The sequence below is a fragment of the Drosophila erecta genome, unplaced genomic scaffold, assembly GCF_003286155.1.
Source record: "Drosophila erecta strain 14021-0224.00,06,07 unplaced genomic scaffold, DereRS2 tig00000055-arrow-pilon, whole genome shotgun sequence".
Lineage (NCBI taxonomy): Eukaryota > Metazoa > Arthropoda > Insecta > Diptera > Drosophilidae > Drosophila > Drosophila erecta.
The window spans coordinates 393,316-411,029 of record NW_020825200.1 but is presented as its reverse complement, the minus strand read 5'-3'; the positions used below and the strand labels follow the sequence as shown (position 1 = coordinate 411,029).

Below are 17,714 nucleotides of genomic sequence, written 5' to 3'. Positions count from 1 at the left end.
TTTGTTATTTTCAGGGGCAATTTCACTTAAATATTTATTGACTCTTGTTTACGTATTGAATGCATCGCAAGCAACGAATTACAAGTGAAATAAAAATATTTAAATACGTGAAAAAGGAAAGCTGAGTGATCTTCCTGCTTTTGACGTTTTCATTTTTCACTTTTTTCCTAAATTCACTTTACTTGCTTTTCAACGAATCTATTACGCCCTTTTTACTCCTCGAGCTACAGGTATTAAAACAACAGATTAAACTGTGTTTGCTAGTTTCCTGGAGTTTGAAATTGAATACATATTTAAGCACTTAGTTGGGGCTTCTGAACCCCAGGCACCTATCTGTCCGCTCATAAAATTGCTCGACTCCAGAGTCTAGTTCCAATTAGGGGGTGAAATTCCTTGACCCCGTCATCGGTCCATTAAGATTAGGGAACGCTTGTTGTTACGGCCAAAATTGATGAGCTTTCAAATACTCGTTACGAGCATATTTAATTCGCGCAGCCACAAGTTCATTATCCTTTCGCGTTTTGGGCTAGAATTTTGGGTTTGAGTTTAATGAACCCACTAGGTGCCAAAGTGGCCTGCCTGGCAAACACTTTCCCCTTTTCGCATTTCACAGACGAGACCCAGAGGTTCCTCAATAATTGAAATTGAAAACATCGACTCGGATTCGCCCCCACCACTTCTGATATTCAATTAGGCGCATATTTTCAAGGGATTTTCAGAGGGGCTGGTCTGTTGGTTGTTTAGGAAAGTCCGGACGAGTACAAGGGTTCGACCATCGCTAATTGGAGCCCACAATCCCCACTCGAGTTGTCTTGGTTGCTTTTCCTGTTTGTCTAATTACTGTAAACTAATTGAGTTGAGCTCGCGCGAAGGGGCGGTAAAAACTTCGTTAATTCCATTTCAATATGCAGAATTCAGTGGAAATCCAATAACTGCAGAAATTGTGTGCGAATTTCAGTGTCTACTTCGTGACTGCTCCTGAAAAGCAATGTTGAAAGTGACTGCCTTTTGACACGCTCCTCAAATATTAACAGCCACCGCTGGCACGCGTATCAGTAATTGTATATCTGAATCAGCATCTACATCAGTGTATATGCTTGTATGTGGGTGTGGGTGTGGGATGTGGGGTGTGGGGTGTGCCTTTAGGATAAGAACGATTACATGCATAATTGAATTGGCTTAACTGTTGGATCTGCTCCCCGTACATATGTCAGTCGACTGGAGAAAGCGCTTAAAGCAGACCGCACACCGAGAACAGCAAAAGGGGATGTCGCCAGCCAGCCAACAGAGCCTCAGCTGCCTGCACTGCGAAAAATGTCGTACCTATGCCAGCAGCCACTTTCAAGACTATTTAAACACTTAAGCAAGTCTCCGTCTCCAACTTACTTTGCTCAAGTGCTGGCTTTGTTGAGTGCGCGTTCCCTTTTAAAAATACATGCACATCTGTATCTATGAAACACATTTGTTGGCGACAATTGTCATACGCTTTTCTCGATTCGCTGTCAATCTTGCTTAGGGAATTGAGTTGCAAAAGGGCTGTCAGCGTCCAAAGCGAAAGGTGGAGTGCTCCAGTGCATTAGGGAGCTTTCGGAGGACGAATGGCAGGTTGGGAATATGCTAATGCTGCCGAGGACCGCCCAACAGTCAGCTCATCTGCCTTGGAGAGTACACTCCAAACTATAGAAATGCGTTTAAACAGCTGCTGGCCGTGCTACATGCAAATTACTCGTATATTATAAAATATGTAGCTGCTTAGTTCCTGTTTACATGCATTTTCTCACCTCACTTCATTCCCTATTCAGCCCACTCGAGTTACCCCAGCGAAAGTTTTCCTTGGACTACAGAGCTGCCCCTGCTGTTGACGTTTATCCTAGCCGACTATCGACGAGCCGTTTGACCTCGTCGGGGTCTGTCACCAAATTCGCAGTGAGACTCTCCGTAGATCCGAGTCACCCACCTGATTAGAAAGTGCACTTAGCACTTACCGCTTAGTCAGCATATATAATACAGAGACGCTATCATAAATCGCTAGCTGATCGGCAATCGTAAATAGTAGTTCAATTTCAGGCAATCAGCCATCCACTTATCGATCAATAAAACAAGGTTTTCTATTCACGTTAACAAGTTCTGTGATAAGATACGCACAATGGCGGTGTTTACTTTAATGCAGGGCTAGAGTATTACGCAAAGATTCCCCTTTAACGCCACAAGTCTCAGTTCAGCTGGTAATAGGCGGCGATCGTTTGGTGGATCCATCCAATGTAAGGGGGTACAGAGGTGTACACCGTGGGCCGGTTGGCATATCCGCACGGCATATAGCTCCAGGATCCGAGGCCGACCAGTTCCGCTGGTCCAGTGATGGGCCAGTAGACCAGGGGTGTGCCTCCGTCTCCATAGCATGTCTTAACCTGGGAGCACACCTGTTCCGCCGTCAGAGGCGCATCTGCCGGCAGAAGCTCCTTGCAATCCGCGCTATTGAGTAGGGGAGCAAAGGCATACTGCAACTCCTTGGAGTACTCATCGCCATCGGCGTCGGTGAGTCCCCAGCCATAAGCTGCGGCTGTCTTATTGCTGTAATCATCCTTGATGTCGGGCAGGGCGATCTGTTGTACTCGAGCGTTGTACTCGAAGCTCTCGGAGACGTGCAGCAGGGCGATATTGTCACTTCCGGCGTTTCCATTGAAAGACCGATGCGTGGTGGCAAAGTCGACGTAGCGCACTTGGGCGGCCGTCACGTTGGACCGGTTGATGATTCCCGCGTAAACGGGCGTTCCCACGGCATCTCCGTTGAAGGCGCGCAGCTCATCGACACAATGAGCAGCCGTCAGAAGCCATCGTTTGCCAATTATGGATGCTCCGCACAAGTGGGTGTAGGTGGCCCTTGTCAAGGACAGGGACACCAGGTAGGGCACATTGTCCACCCCCTGCACATCGTAGCCGTCTATAATCAGGGGCTGGATCTCTGCGTGAACTTGTTCCGTAGCCCTCAATGTCATGTGTTGAATGTGCGGAAGTTTAGCCGCTCCGGCAAAAGCCAAGAGGGGCAGCAGGAAAAGCGGCGACAACATCACTGATACGGTTGAGAATTCGAATCGTCTAAACCGGACGCCGAAAAGCAACTGGCCTTTTATAGTAGCAGACTAAAAAGCTTTGCCAAACAGAGAGAATGCGAGGAAGCCGCCAGGGTGCTCCAGTAGCTCAAAGAACTAGTTCGATTATACGAATATTGGACTAACCGTTGATACCCGAAATAAGAGATCTTTAATCTCTTTGATGGGGCTACTCTTTAATGGGGCGCTAAAGAATAACCTGGAGTGGGATAGAAATCCCAACATTTGCATTGTATTTTAATGTCCTTACATTGCTTAACACGTAACATGTAACATGTAGTTTAGGTTGAGCTCCACTTTAGGCGCCATATCCTATTTTACCCTCCGGGTGCTGTGGCATTTCAATTTTGCAATTAACCTTTGCAGCGCGTGAGGGAAACACAATGAAGATAGCGGAGTGCATCCTTGCATGCACTAATTGCCGACTGGCCGGGACAAGCTGCCTCCATGTGGCATTAGGGGCACACGTCCCGTGGTGTGGATGTTGTCCTGAAAATGTTTACGCAAACATGCGGTCACTTCAGGGGTATGAAATCCTCTCTTAATTGGCTTTGTACGCCAGCTGGGAGAGCCCCATCGCGAGGGGCCAGTATTTATAGCATCCTTTGGGACTGGGCCGTGGCCGACCTTGCCGTGTCAACACCTCGGTTAACACATTACGTACACACACGTGGGCGGAGATTTCCAGGGCTTTTCCCACTCAAGGACAAGTTACTATTAAATAACCGTGCACCTATCGTAATCAATACAGACGAAATTAACTAATCGTCAAATACAATTCATAAATCTATCTGCTAATCTTTAGTGGTGGGCAAGTATAAAAGGTGCCACTTGTCAGGTAGTCAGTACACATTCTTCGTAAATCTGCAGAATGAAACTGATCGCTGTGACTTTGTTTGTTGCCCTTGTGGCCGCCGCCCAGGGAGGCAAGCTCTCCGACAAGCTGGCCAATATCGTGCCTAGTTTTGCCACCGGCTTCGTGATCAACGGCACGGAGGCGGAACCCCACTCCGCCCCTTACATTGTTTCCCTCGCCACCAACTTCGAAAAGCACTCGCACATTTGCGGAGGCACCTTGATTAACAAGGACTGGATTGTGACTGCCGCCCATTGCATTTCGAACCCGGTAGGCATGAGCATCATTGCCGGACTCCACACCCGTGCCGATGTGGATGAGCTGACCCAGCAGCGCAAAGTTGACTTTGGCCGCGTGCACGAGAAGTACACCGGTGGCGTTGGACCCTACGACATTGCCCTGCTCCACGTGAACGAGTCATTCATCTTCAACGAGTGGGTGCAGGCCGCCACCTTGCCCAGCCGTGACCAGGTCCATGAGGGAGAGACCCACCTTTACGGTTGGGGCCAGCCCAAGTACTACATCTTCTCGGGCGCCAAGACCCTGCAGACTTTGACCACCGAAATTGTGAACTACGAGGAGTGCAAGGAGGAGCTACCAGAGAGCGCTCCTATCGCTGAGTCCAACATCTGCTCCGCTTCCCTGGATCAGAGCAAGTCCGCATGCAACGGTGACTCCGGCGGCCCACTGGTCGTTGAGTCCGAGAACGCCCCCTCCGAGCTGATTGGCATCGTATCCTGGGGCTACATCCCCTGCGGAGTGGCGAACCTGCCTTCCATTTACACCAAGGTGTCGGCCTACATCGACTGGATCGCCGATATTCAGAGCGCCTACTACAAGCTCTTCTAAATTGAAGGATGGAACTATTAGTCAGATCTTGCCAGGATCGCTATCGCTTTTGATCAGAGTCATGATCTATTGTTGAATAAATGCATCCAACTAAATCTTATCTTGTGGTTTCCCGGGGATGGAAGTTTATTTCGGGTTCTTTTCTTTTTAAAATACAGAACTAGTAAACTACCTTAAGTATGAGTTCGTTTTCAAGCATAAAAGCTTAACTACGAAGCACTGAATAAAAGGCTCTTTACGGCCTAGCTATAACTTTGATATTAGCACGGATATTGTAACACGGAATGTTATAAGCCATTAGGAAAAAGTTTATATTAGTTTAAATGGATGTGCAATTTATTTGCACTTATTGGCGTACTTCCTTAACTAAACTGGAAAAGCCAAAACGCTCATACCAGAAACTAATACATACAGAATGCCCCTCCGATAATTATAAGCAATAAAAGTCCAGTCCCCGTTTGCTTTTCTACAATTTATGGTGTCTGATTACCCTGGAATCGATCGGTAATCGAAAATGGATTAAAGACGGTCCCGGACACATTTGTCTCTTAATTTATGGCTTCTAATATAAGCTCTGGAAAAGCCCAGACTTTTGGAGGCGTGTGCCATTAATAGACGATTCAGTATGGAAAGTCATGCACTTGACCAATCAAATCTAACCCGAAGGGAAGCTTCTTATTGCTGATTTTAAAAAAGTGCTGTATAATATTGCCCAAGTAGATTGGAAAAGCTCTAATTTTTATAATCAACATGTTGCTAAAATAATGTTTTAAGCAACAAAGAACTCGAGGATGACGCATTAAGATTTACAACTTCAGAAGTTTATTTGTTCTGACAAATGATTTGTTCTACAAATAATAATAGATCTGATTAGTACAAAATAATACCTAAATAAAAACGTATATACATTTACGGTTTTTGACAGACAACATAATAATGTATACATATACGATTTCGTATTTTAACTGCGCTCTAAATTATTATAATCAGGGATTACTAATTCTTTGCGCTGTCATTTAAACTATATACTCAAATGTTTTAGTATTGTTTTACGACCAATACAAAGAATACACTCAAAGTGGCGTCTATGTGAACAAATAGAATGTTGCCATCTAGATCGGGGCCAAAAGCCACACATGTTGGCTGCATGGAAACTTCATCTGTGCCTTAAGTGCACGAAGGCGATGAGAGATTGAAACTCTTATCAGTCAAAAACGTCAGTACAGGACAAAGCAAATCGATATCGGGGTCAAATATATGAAGATCGTAAAGATCGGTGAAGATCATAAATCTTCGGTGATAACGATAGATAACCGGTCTTGCAGTTCGAATTGCAGATTGAAGAGTCCTATATAAGGCGCTGTGCTAATTGGCAGTAGAACAAACTCAACATAGAACTAAAAATGACACAATTCGCGGTGATATTCGCTCTGGCTCTGGCTGTGGCTTCGGTTTCGGCTTTTTCTGTGCCTCAGCCGGGATTCCCCGACGGGCGCATCATCAACGGCTATGAGGCGGAGAAGGGAGAGGCGCCCTATATTGTGTCCCTACAGACCACTACCGGCTCGCACTTCTGTGCAGGAACCCTGATCGACGAGGTGACCATTTTGACCGCCGCACACTGCCTGACCAAAAATCAGGGTCAGGCAGTTGGCGGTATTAACAACCGTAGTGACCAGAAGAACGGTCAGATTAGGAAGTTCACCAGTGCGCAGTATGTGATCCATGAGAAATACAGTGGCGGTGTGGGACCCAACGACATCGGCCTAATCCTGCTCAACGAAGAGGACGCCTTCGACCTGAATGCCGTAGCCCGTGATGGCAGCAATCCGGTGGCCGCCGTAAGTCTTCCTACAAAGCTATTCCAAGGCACTGGCGATGGATATCTGTACGGTTGGGGCTACGACATCACAGGATTGCTGCCGATGAACCTTCAGAAACTGGACGCCACTGTCATTGGCTACAAAGAATGCAAGGCGGCGTTGCCATCCATCAATTCGCTGGCGGAAACCAATGTATGCTCCCACACCCCCGGAAAAGCCGACGGATCCTGCAACGGAGACAGTGGCGGCCCCCTGGTCTTGAAATCCAGCACTGGTCAAGTCGAGCAGATTGGCATCGTCTCCTGGGGATACACACCGTGTGCATCCACTACCTTGCCTTCTGTCTACACATCAGTGCCTTCGTTTTTGTCTTGGATCGATGAGAACCGTAAGGCGAAATAGACAATATACCCAATAAACGAACATTCTGTATTCAAACAAAATAAGCTTCTTTTTGGCACATGGTGATATTGGTTATTCTATCTAAATAATACCTGTTAGCTTAGCAATCAAAATGAAGTTGAGAACAACGGTTTTATTTTAATTTTTAGTTAGGCTTTGAAGACCTAGGTACACAGACACATTCTTAGACAAAACAAGATAAAATGTCGAGATCCCCGACTATCAGATACCCGTTACTTAGCTAATGGAAGTGCAAACAAGAGATTGTAACATTTTCTGGAATATTTTGAAGTTCCTGAGATCGACGACGATCGAAGTTCCTGATTTCATACGGACAGACAGACGGCAGATGGACTCGGCTATTGATCCTGATCAAGAATATATATTACTTAATATGGTCGAAAACGTTTTCTTCTGCCTATTACATATTTTTAAATGAATCTAGTATACCCTTTTACTCTACGAGTAACGAGTATAATTACAAAATTAAAATAACAAAATTTTCTAAATTTGAATGCATATTTTTAGAGAATTGCGCCACAAATATTTAGCGGTATGCCACTTCAAAATCCGATTAAGATAAGTTGAGTTATGGTGTTTATAACTTCAGCCTGGGACACTTCTTAACTTTTTTGAGTTTCTACAACATCATAACATCAGAAAAATGACAAAAAAAATGTAAAAAAAATATGTTTCTGGATTTGAATGCAGATTTATAGAGAATTGCGCCAGAAACATTTAGAGGTATGCCACTTCAAAATCCGATCAAGATAAGTTGAGTTATGGAGCTTAGACCTTCAGCCTTGAGACATTTTTTACTCTACGAGCAACGGGTACAACAATACTTGGGAGCAAGCCTAAAATCTTTGCCAAAGCCAAATTGCAACCGAATAGGGAATAATGAAATGGAACAGATATATGTATAAGTAATAAATAATCAATATTCCCAGTTAACGGCGGTTAAGTACACAGCTCACTACTCACATCATCCCAGCGAATGAACTTCTCGCCATCTTGCAGAGCTTGTGGCACCTCCACGCTAGCGGTGGAGATGTAGGTTCCTCCGGCGCTCATCATCCTCACAAATTTTTGGGTCCAAATGTCACCTACGGGCTACTGACCCACTGATGAACGCTTTCTGGTTACTTTCGGCGTGATTCTTGGATTAGCCGCGGCTTAGAGCTCCCGCTTAGCCGCTGCTCCTCCTTTCCGTTGCTGTAGTTGTTGCAGAATTGGCCACGCTGCATACAAATGACGCCATACTCCTGGTCAGTTTCCGAATCCTCGAAGGGGTCCGGGCTCAATTAGAGCGGCATTGTCTTTGCCCCGCGTCCGACCTTTTTGGACTGCATTCTGGGGCTTGATTAAAAGTTCTGGCAGTATTCTGAAAGTACGGAAAAAAACATGTAACAGAAATGTTAAAGAATTTATTTTAACATTATCATTCATTTCTGGCAAAAAAAAAAAAAAAGGCAATGGTAGTAGCACGCCTATTTTGTGAACTAATTTTCGCCGATAAATTCCTATCCCAATTTTAAAGGGTTATTTCTCTCAAGCCCTATTCCCAATTGAGTCATGCCCAACTGCAGATACACCAGATACCATTAACAATTTTCCAAAGTCTGACGCTTTGGTTTCGCTGCCATTGCGGGTCAACCCGATTACGGGCACGAAAAAGGTCAGGAACAGAGGTTCGGACTTCGGATCGCAGCCCCATGATGGGTTTTCAATGAGCGGCGGACGAAGCTCCATTCATTGAAGTCCATTCCATTCAGGGCTCCCCGGCTTTGTTTGTCTATTTTTGGGCTGCTGTCGCCGGCCATTGTGTTGCGAAATTCCCTTGTAGTTTCCTTCACCTTTTCTTTTTGTTGGGTTTCTGGTTTTTGTATTTGACTGCACTTTATTTATGCAGGAAGCCGTTTTTCGGTTAGCTAATTTGGCGCACAAACATTTTTAATTTCAATTAGCCGACAGAGAACTCTTGACCTGAGTACTATCGAGTAGCTTAAAATAGACATCCGGCACTGTTTTCGTCGGCTGAGCGATCTGAACCGAGTGCTTTCTTGTTTTTGGCATAATCCACTTAGACACACTGAGATGGCAGCATATCCAGGAGGAGAATGCGTAGAGGCGAAAACGCACGTGACTGCTGAGCTAATACTTTCGCAATTTCTTTTGGCCTTGTCATAACCAATTTAAGTCGAGCCCGAAGAGCAATCCCGAAACTAAAACAGAAACAGAAACAGAATCTGAAACTGAAACTGTGACTGAAATGGATTCAAAGCACCTAGTAGAAGTGTGGGCAAAACTTTTAGCCACAGTTGGGCTGTGCCAAGCAACCAACCACACATGACCTTACACCGGAAAATAGAAATAGAAAAAAGGTCCCACCCCAATGTGAAAACAATTGGAGCTCAAAATAAGTAGAGAGAAATTCATGGCAGTGCTTTAAAAAAATCGCTTTATATTGAATTTACATACAGGTTTTTGTTTTCAGTGGCTTAGCTAAAGCATAAAGGAAAGCATTTGTTTGTATTGCTTGCTTTCCCGAATAGAATTGAATTTGTAAATTTATATGGCCGTTTTCCCTCCCATTTTCTGTTTTAAATTGAGTTTGTACATCAGAAATTGCGAGCTGGCAAAGGGGAAGTAATTAAGCATTTTTATTCTGTTTGTCTTCCGACTATTTTCGAATGTGTGTATGTGGAAAATGGATTTTGAGTCAATATCGAAAATTGTTATCGTAAGTGAAATGAAAAATGGGGGAGACGCTGCTCGATTTTCCTCATTTCCATGCTACTCTCGTCTCACAGCTCTTCCATTGCTTTCCTTCTTTGCTTTCCTTCTTTTGACTTTGCAAATCGTTTTAAGTGTTTTATGGCAAACGGGCAAAAAATTTATTACAGGCAATTTGCAGATGTACCTAAGAGTTGGTGGAAGAGGTGGAAAAGGTAGGTTTAGCATGGGTTGGGTTGGCTGGCGCTTGGAGACCAATTCTGGGGATACACAACGGAAATCACAGCGCCAACACACAGATTTCAAGTGACTTTCCCCATTGCGTTTTTCTCGTTCTAAAAGAAAGTGATACAGCGAGCCCATGAATCATGTATGCAATGGAAACAGAACAAAACGCTTTGCTACAGCCCCCCAGTCCGACTTTCCCGGCCGCCCGACCACCCAACCTCATTCGGCTGGGAAAGCTGCATAAATCAAAACGCCAGTCAAAATATGCTTTCCTTTGCCAGTTCACATCCAAAGGTTAAATGTTGATATATGCTGCGGACCAGGGAGTACTTGTTATTGGCTTGTCTATTGCAGGCTTCCAGTTGATCTGAGCCGAATTTATGCATCTAGCACTTATGTTTCGACAGAGTAAAAATTACGTGTTTTCCCAAAAACATTTAAACACAAAAATATTTTCATATAATAATAAGTTCATAAAGTCTCACGCTAAATTTCGAGATGAAAGGTATCGCTCTTGAAAGCTATTAATTTCAAACGCCCTACTCCACACTCTTTTGTGCGGCAAGGACTTGCTTTTAAGTACCTGCACCTAAGTGTCCATTTAGTGTATGGACAACTTTTCCGAATGAATGGGGCGCCCCAAGTGACAGGACTTTCTCTTGGGCTTCTTCTTCTATCTGCCGTTTCCGGGAAAGGTACGGAAGTTGCTTGTCAAACGGCAATCTTACCACCCGGCAACGCTCTCCGCTCTCCGCACTCACACAAACACGATAATCAAATCAAGGCGCCAGCTATTTGGTTAATGTGCATGACAGCGACGCCGGGAAAAGCGAGGGAAGCGCGGGGAAAACGCAATTGAAAAGCTGAGCGTGTTCCAGGGAAGGTAAAGATGTTAAAACTGAAGCAGGTGAGAGCTCAAAGATAAGAATTGCGGCACAAAAACCGGGGAGGCAACGGCGACATTTTTGTAGCATGCTTTTTGGAGCGACAGTTTTCCACTTGCTCTCTCGTTTCGCCGCGCGCAAATTGCAGCTACAGCCTGTGGCACTCTGTGTGTATGTGTGTGCCGACTATAATTTCATTTGTGGTACATAAAACTTGGCCAGGCTTCATCTCTTCGGGCGAAGACGATACGAAGGCCAGAAGAGAATCACATTAAACTAATTGCTTTAGCTTGTCGCTGCTGTTGTTTCCATTGTTTCAGCTCCTGCTGTCGAGTGTTTGATTGTTAGTGCTTTTAGGCAGCGCAAATTTTATTTGCTTGTATGCCAAAATGGTTTATGCCCGCATTTGACAGCCATTAAAAATTGAAAAGGCACCGACAAACACACACTAACGTACTCACAAATTTTAAGGAGAGCGGTTCAAGCAAGCAAAAAAGTTCCCTATTGTAGATTTATTTCTTCTTTTTAATAGGTAATTTTGGCTTTATAATCTGGAAGACTGCTCTTGGTAAAAAAAATTTGTAAAGAATAATAAATGATTTATGGTGGTATTTAAATGAATGCCAAAGAAGAACCTCAGGCCTTGAAACTTTGAACCCCAACAAAAAAATAAACTGAGAGACAAGACAACTGAACATTAAATATTAACTGAGGATGGGCCAAGGGTTATTGCTGCTATTTAGGTGTTGGGCTCTCAAATTTTCCCCTTTTCCTCGGCGTTTTTAATATTGCAATTTTACCTACTCCTTGAAAGGAAATAATTCTCCATGAATAAATGGATTTGATTTTTGGAGCGTTGCGGAATTACTTTCCTTCCAAATTGCATGGCGCCCAAGGAAACATTTCTATGCGGTGCTTTCTTTTATTTTCAAACCATGTTTTCCTTACCATTTTTCTCATTCGAACAGAAAATTCATCATTCAGAGTGGAGAAGAGGGTGGGCCGGGTGTAAGTCAACAACTTGCCGGCCCTTCGGTGCTCAGCAGTCGCTCATATCGGTAGCATAAAGTACACAAATAAATAAAAATATAAAGCGCTGGCCAGGGGTGTGGAATGGAAAATCGACGGGGGTGTGGTAAAGCAAAAGAAAAACAAAATTAAGTTCAATGACACCCCAAAACAACAGCTCCCGGCCGTAAATTCGAGTTCCAATTTGTTTCTGCTCGTTCTTGCCCGAAACCTTCATCAACGAATTTTCCTCGGGATCCTTGAAAACCCCCAAAATACCCCTAGAGCTGTGTGGGTGTATGGGGGCGCCTCCAATTGGAAAACTTTTGTTACACTTTGTTTTCGGGGCTTTTTTTCGAAGCAAAACTTGCGAAAAGTAACCGTTCGGGAGCGATTTATAATTCGAATATTTCTTCATCAATTTCAGTGCGCTCTGGAGTTAGTTACCCAGGCCCAATGGATAGTGCCCTACGATGGGCGAATTGTGAAAATATTGACAAAACAATTGTTTTCAATTGCACGCGAGGTAATCTTCTTTTCCCACCCCACTCTTGGGCACCCCTATTCGTTGGCCTGCGGCAGTTGTGTGTCTAAATTTTCTATTTATAACGCCGGCGATGAGTTCAATGTTTGATTGGCCTCCGTTGAAGTGTAAAATCAACCTGGGCCGAGGACGCTTTTCCAAAGGCATGTGAAAGTACGGAAGCTCAGACCCAAAGCATACTTTTAGGCACATAGGGAATCGGGGTTTCTAAGCTTTTGTCTAAGCTTGCTCCTAGGATATGGCAAACATTCTATCCCCACATAGGAATAATCAATAATTTGTTTCTAATTCATGATTTAGTAGTTTTAGTATGATATCAGGATACTCAACTGGTAGCCCACCATTAGGGCACGTATATTATCTATCATTATCATGATTGATCGCGTCCACATAAAATACACTTGGGTTTTCCAATTCATTACCATACCATCATCACCACCTGAACAACCGGCAGCCCTAGATCCGCCATAAATCGTCTGCCACTGCCACGGATTCCGATTACAGCTAATTGCCTGGCTATCTGCGCGTCGGATAACCAAAATAAACACATTAATTGCTTAAGTTATGTGCATTCGACTGGTAATTTGTTTGCTAGGCACTTCGATTATAATCGATATGTATCTTCCTCCAACTTGGTGCGGGTCTATAACTTTAATGTCCATCAGTCCATCCTTTTGATTGCGGCAAGGCTGGTCAGTCAATTTTCGACAGCTTTCCACGGCAACTGTGGTCATGCATAATCAAGAATAGGCGACAGAAGCGGGAAGGTGGGATTTTACATAAAGCCACCGCAAACAAAATGAATTTGTGACAGAAAATTATAATTATTAATCAAAACCGCGTTTCAGTGTCACCGCAAACAGACTCAGATATATACAAACACACACGAAACACTTTGACACGCACAAATTTACTTATATTTTGTTTGTACGACAAGAATTAAATTTCGGTATCATAAATAAAGAATTTGGCATACTCTTTCCAGTAGGCACTTTCAGAACACAACAATTAACCTACGACTTTTTATCTGCAAACAAATTTTGATGCTTACAAAATTAAGTAAATTCGAAAAACAAAGTACCATTAGGATTCGGTATCCATACTAAATTTCTTCGCCTAGCCTTTTGTTTTATATTAAACATTTCAGTTGGAGTCTTGGCGCACATTTTTCGACCCTCTTTTAATTTTTATCGCCCTTTTATCTAGTTTGTCAACGTTATCAGGCTGCGGACAGAGCACTATCACCAGCAGCGAGAGCAGGAGTAGGCACCCCCCTACACACACCTCCACCCCACCCATGTCGGCCGGATTGTCCGACGTATTAGATTTGACGCTTCATTACAATGATAGATCGATGTGCATTGGTCTATCACCAAGAGCAACCAAATGGGCACCACACAGCGAGAAAACTCAACTCTGGTTGAGTTACGTGGCTGTAACAACAGGTTCGATTTAAGATACATAGGACTGGACTCAACGGGAAATATGTTAACTATAGGTTGCAAGTTTATAGGTCTAGGGAAATCATTTCATTTTTATCATCATCATTTCAACCCACTCTATGCGTTTGGCAGAACAAAGGGATACAGAACTATCTAGGTCTTGACATCTCCTATGCCAGTATGCAAACAAGCTTTTTCCAGTGTACGTCCATAAGTACGATAGTTGTTTAATTTTCACAGTGACCTACGCTGCGTATGCGCGATTCAGTTTTTATTCAGTTTTGTACTCGCGCGTTGGCGGCTGCTAAATAATTAATGAGCAGCCTCAAGTGGTGAGACGGATGAGGCGGGTAGAGAACGGAGATAGAAATGGAAAACCGAGTGGAAGTGAAGCAGGAGCAGAGGCATGGCCATGTCAGCATAATTAGCCAAACACTCACCCACGCAGGCTAATTGTCCTTTCTGGCGCTTGTGTCCTTTAATGCCTTAATTGTGTTTGAATGATTGAAACTAACTGCCTTTGAAGTGGAGGCAGAGGGAGATAACGGGGCGTGGTGCAGCAATCAAGTGGGATAATTGCATATCAGTGGTGCAGCTGATGCCTCAACTTGATAAATGCCTCAAGTGGCAACTGAAACAGGACCCAACTAAACACACAAGTGGATGCTGCAAAATGGAAGCGGAAAAGCAAGAGAGCGAAGACGCAGAGAGCTGGCAACTTAAAGCGTTTCGCTAATTGGCACCACGGGCTGATGTGATATCTGATGCGCTGCTCATTAGCTTTTTGCAGTTTCCCGCTTCGAATTCATCGGTCGGATTGGCCATAACCTGATTACAAACTCAAAGCAGGGATCTCCAACGATGCCCTTTTCAATGGGTTGCCTGTCTGGTCGCTCCGAAATTGTCTGGTTGCTAATTGATATTAAATTAGACTTCTCAACTGATTTTCTTCAGTACAGAATAATTGGCTTAGACTACTAATGTCTTACTAATAACTAAAAGCTGGTAATAGCATAAAGTGATATGATAATAAGTTATGTTATGATCCTGTATCCTACTTGCTTGGATTTTTCAGTTATACAAAGTTATTTAAAGTCCTAAAGGCCACTTATCGCTGAGAGATCTCAAATCAAAAGCTGGCTTCGCGTGATTCACGCGCGACCCAGTGAAGCGTTATCTGCCCCGTTCTCGGATTTCCAAGCCAGCAGCAGTATCTCAAAGATTTCGAGATACGCGCCACGCCACGCGCTCGCTACGAGTTCAAGTACAACCGGCAATGGCAAATGGCAACGCAACGACGGCGGCGACGCGAAATCATTGACAAACGCCTTACGTCCCCGCGACAGATCACTAGCTTGGCTATCGACAGAGATCTTTCAAGTTTTCCAAATCAAAAGCGAAATATTTAGACTTGAAAAGGAACGAGAATGGAAGCGGGGCACAACAAATAGTTTGGTGTAGCTCACATAGAAATCGACCAGTTTGCTTATAAAGAAGCACGATGTGGAGAAGGGGCAAGGGGGAAACGGCATTTTTCGGCACAATTTTCAATTAGGCAGCCGTGAAAGAAAACGATGCTGAACAAATAAATTGAATGGGATTGTATTTTGATTTAATTTTGTGTGTGTGGGGCTGAAATCGAGAATCGTATTCCTCCGCCCTCAAAACTTTCTGATAAATCCGCAAATTGAAAAGGTTCTTCTCGGTGCGTTACCTGTGCCAAAGTTTTTGACTTTCAGATGAAAACTTCGTTGAGTGGAATTTGTATTTCGTAAGCAACGAAATTTCAATTACAGATTTTGCACCCGCTGGCAAACGAAGACAACCTCTCCGGTGGTAATGGGATTTTGTATTCGATTTGCTCTTCTGTTTTAGTTTAGCTATAGTTTTAACTGTTTTAACTGTTCGGCTTAGTCACAACGCACAGATACGGAGAAACACACACGCACTCGGCTGCTGCAGATACGGATGCGGATTCTGGGGACCCGGAGAGGGTTTGCTTTCCTCCGGACAAAAATCTCGGGCGGGTTTTCGGGCCAAAATCTTCCGCTAACACGACCGAACGCTTCGGCGAACGACGAATATCTGTTGGGAAAATCTATGTGGAAATCTCAATGCTGCTGAAAGGCAAAAACGAGAGAGCTGAAGCTTCTCTGTCTCTCTTGGCGAAGGTGAGCTTCTGTTCTGTTCTACTGAATGTTTTTTTTCGAGCATTTGCAAAATGTCAAATTGTAAATAAACGAAAAATGCCAAGACGAACTGTTATACCAAACAGCAAAACAGAGGCGTATGCAAAGGGTGGGTAAGAGGCGTAACATTAGGTCGAATGCAAACAGTTTCACATGACCTACTGACCTTTGTTTCCAACTTTCCTCGCTTAACTTTTACTTGCTTAGAACTGATATCGTTACAAAATCACAAAAAAGGCTGTGATCTGCAACAATAAGAATACAATTATACTTTCTGCTACGACTTGTAAATAAATTCTTTGTTTAAAAAGATAATTGAAATTTATTTATTTACCACCACCACAAGGACTACTTTCAAAATTGTAGTACTACTAATTATGATCTAGAGCTTAGAGGTAGTTATTGGGCTTGTACATTTGTTTCCACCCTGTTTGTTCCGAATTTATGGCCACTAGCAGGCACCCCTTAGAAATAAAATCCCCGCCCCTGTTTGTGCAAATTCGGGCAAGACCCGCCCACAGAAACCCCCTTGACCCATTGAATGCCGTTCGGGAAATGTTATACAAGAGCTTTTACCATGTTACACACTCTCCGGCAGAGAAAACAGAGAAAATGTTTCCCTCTGAGAACCTCTCTCCTTTCGAGAAGCTTTCTCTCTGCACTGCCAGGTTTTGTTTTTGTTTTGGGAAAAGCGTTCGCGGCGAAATGTTCATGTTTTGATAAGAGGAGAACGGTCCCCTCCCTCTGTGGGAACCTGCCTTCGGGGGGGAAGTCAAGCGGGGAATAATTTTCAAATAAACAAGCCAGTCCGGCAACAAAGAGGCTTGAACCGACAAACAGACAAACCGACTAACCGACGAACTTACAATGCCAAGCAAACGCAAACGCAAACCCCCTTTGGCGAACCAGAATTGATAATAGTTACTGAATAGTTTGGCAAAACCTTCTTCGGGACGAGGGGGACGGCATGTTTACTTGGACAGCGCCGTCACATCGCATCGCCTAATCAGCGGTTGAAACGGCCAGAAAATCAAATTAAAATTGCCAATTTGGGCGTTGTTGAGTGGGCCTCGCCTCGCCTCACCTCACCTCGTCTCGCCTCGCCTCGCTTCGACTTGAATTTGAATTTTGGTTTTGCTTGCGCTGCTCCATGCAGCCGGGAATATTTATATATTTATTTAATTTTAATGCCCCGCCATAAGCCGTACGTGAGTACAGCGTCAAATCGTCCGGACTCGGAACGCGCGCATGTGCCACAAAAAAATAGAGGAACAAAAACCGCCGAGAAGAGGAAGCCCAGATACATGGGTTCTGACTCTGCCAATACCCTCTCTCAACGATTGCTCTACATCGCACAACGTGATATTCCGCCAAAGTTTTGGCTTTAGTCATGCATCGCGGTCCCTGTGAGTTAGTGAGTTAGTTAGTTAGGTAACCTTGTAGCTATTAGCAGAGCTTGTTTAAGCCGAAACGTGGGAAAACTCCTGTGACTTAACAAAAATGTGTAAAATATATCATTAATGTCATAAAACAGTTTAAGTACTACATCTGCGAAATCAACGTGTTTCTGCGCGTATATACCCCGTCAAACGGATGCTACAGGGTATAAAAATACGAAAATATAAACTCGAAATAGGAAATCA

General features: G+C 43.9%; 4 protein-coding genes across 12 annotated transcripts in view; 2 read left to right on the top strand and 2 right to left on the bottom strand.

Moving 5' to 3' along the window:
- The window catches only part of LOC6543319 (1-phosphatidylinositol 4,5-bisphosphate phosphodiesterase classes I and II), a 50,301-nt gene that overhangs the window by 29,192 nt on the left and 3,395 nt on the right, over positions 1–17,714 (bottom strand). For 6 of the 9 annotated variants that reach the window (XM_001968121.3, XM_015159757.2, XM_026979523.1 and 3 more), the window contains exon 2: positions 8,025–8,424. In XM_001968121.3, coding sequence (XP_001968157.1) covers positions 8,025–8,117 — 93 coding nt within the window. In that variant the 5' untranslated portion in view covers positions 8,118–8,424. Of the gene's footprint in view, positions 1–8,024; positions 8,425–15,596; positions 16,019–17,714 lie in introns of those variants that run through there. The other 3 variants (XM_026979525.1, XM_015159758.2, XM_026979522.1) reach the window with 2 other exon arrangements.
- On the bottom strand, positions 2,110–3,142 carry LOC26526825 (trypsin). Its single transcript, XM_015160079.2, has one exon. The coding sequence runs from the start codon at positions 3,066–3,068 to the stop codon at positions 2,214–2,216; it is 855 nt and encodes a 284-aa protein (XP_015015565.1). The 5' UTR covers positions 3,069–3,142; the 3' UTR covers positions 2,110–2,213.
- Positions 3,926–4,915, top strand: LOC6543139 (lectizyme). The gene has a single exon (XM_001968123.3). It carries the CDS (start codon positions 3,982–3,984, stop codon positions 4,813–4,815), a length of 834 nt encoding a protein of 277 aa, XP_001968159.1. The 5' UTR covers positions 3,926–3,981; the 3' UTR covers positions 4,816–4,915.
- On the top strand, positions 6,200–7,071 carry LOC6543364 (lectizyme). Its single transcript, XM_001968122.2, has one exon. The coding sequence runs from the start codon at positions 6,219–6,221 to the stop codon at positions 7,038–7,040; it is 822 nt and encodes a 273-aa protein (XP_001968158.1). The 5' UTR covers positions 6,200–6,218; the 3' UTR covers positions 7,041–7,071.

Excerpts from the sequence above, each read along its gene's own strand:
- LOC26526825 (XM_015160079.2), bottom strand. The coding sequence starts at position 3,068 with ATGTTGTCGCCGCTTTTCCTGCTGCCCCTCTTGGCTTTTGCCGGAGCG.
- LOC6543139 (XM_001968123.3), top strand. The coding sequence starts at position 3,982 with ATGAAACTGATCGCTGTGACTTTGTTTGTTGCCCTTGTGGCCGCCGCC.
- LOC6543364 (XM_001968122.2), top strand. The coding sequence starts at position 6,219 with ATGACACAATTCGCGGTGATATTCGCTCTGGCTCTGGCTGTGGCTTCG.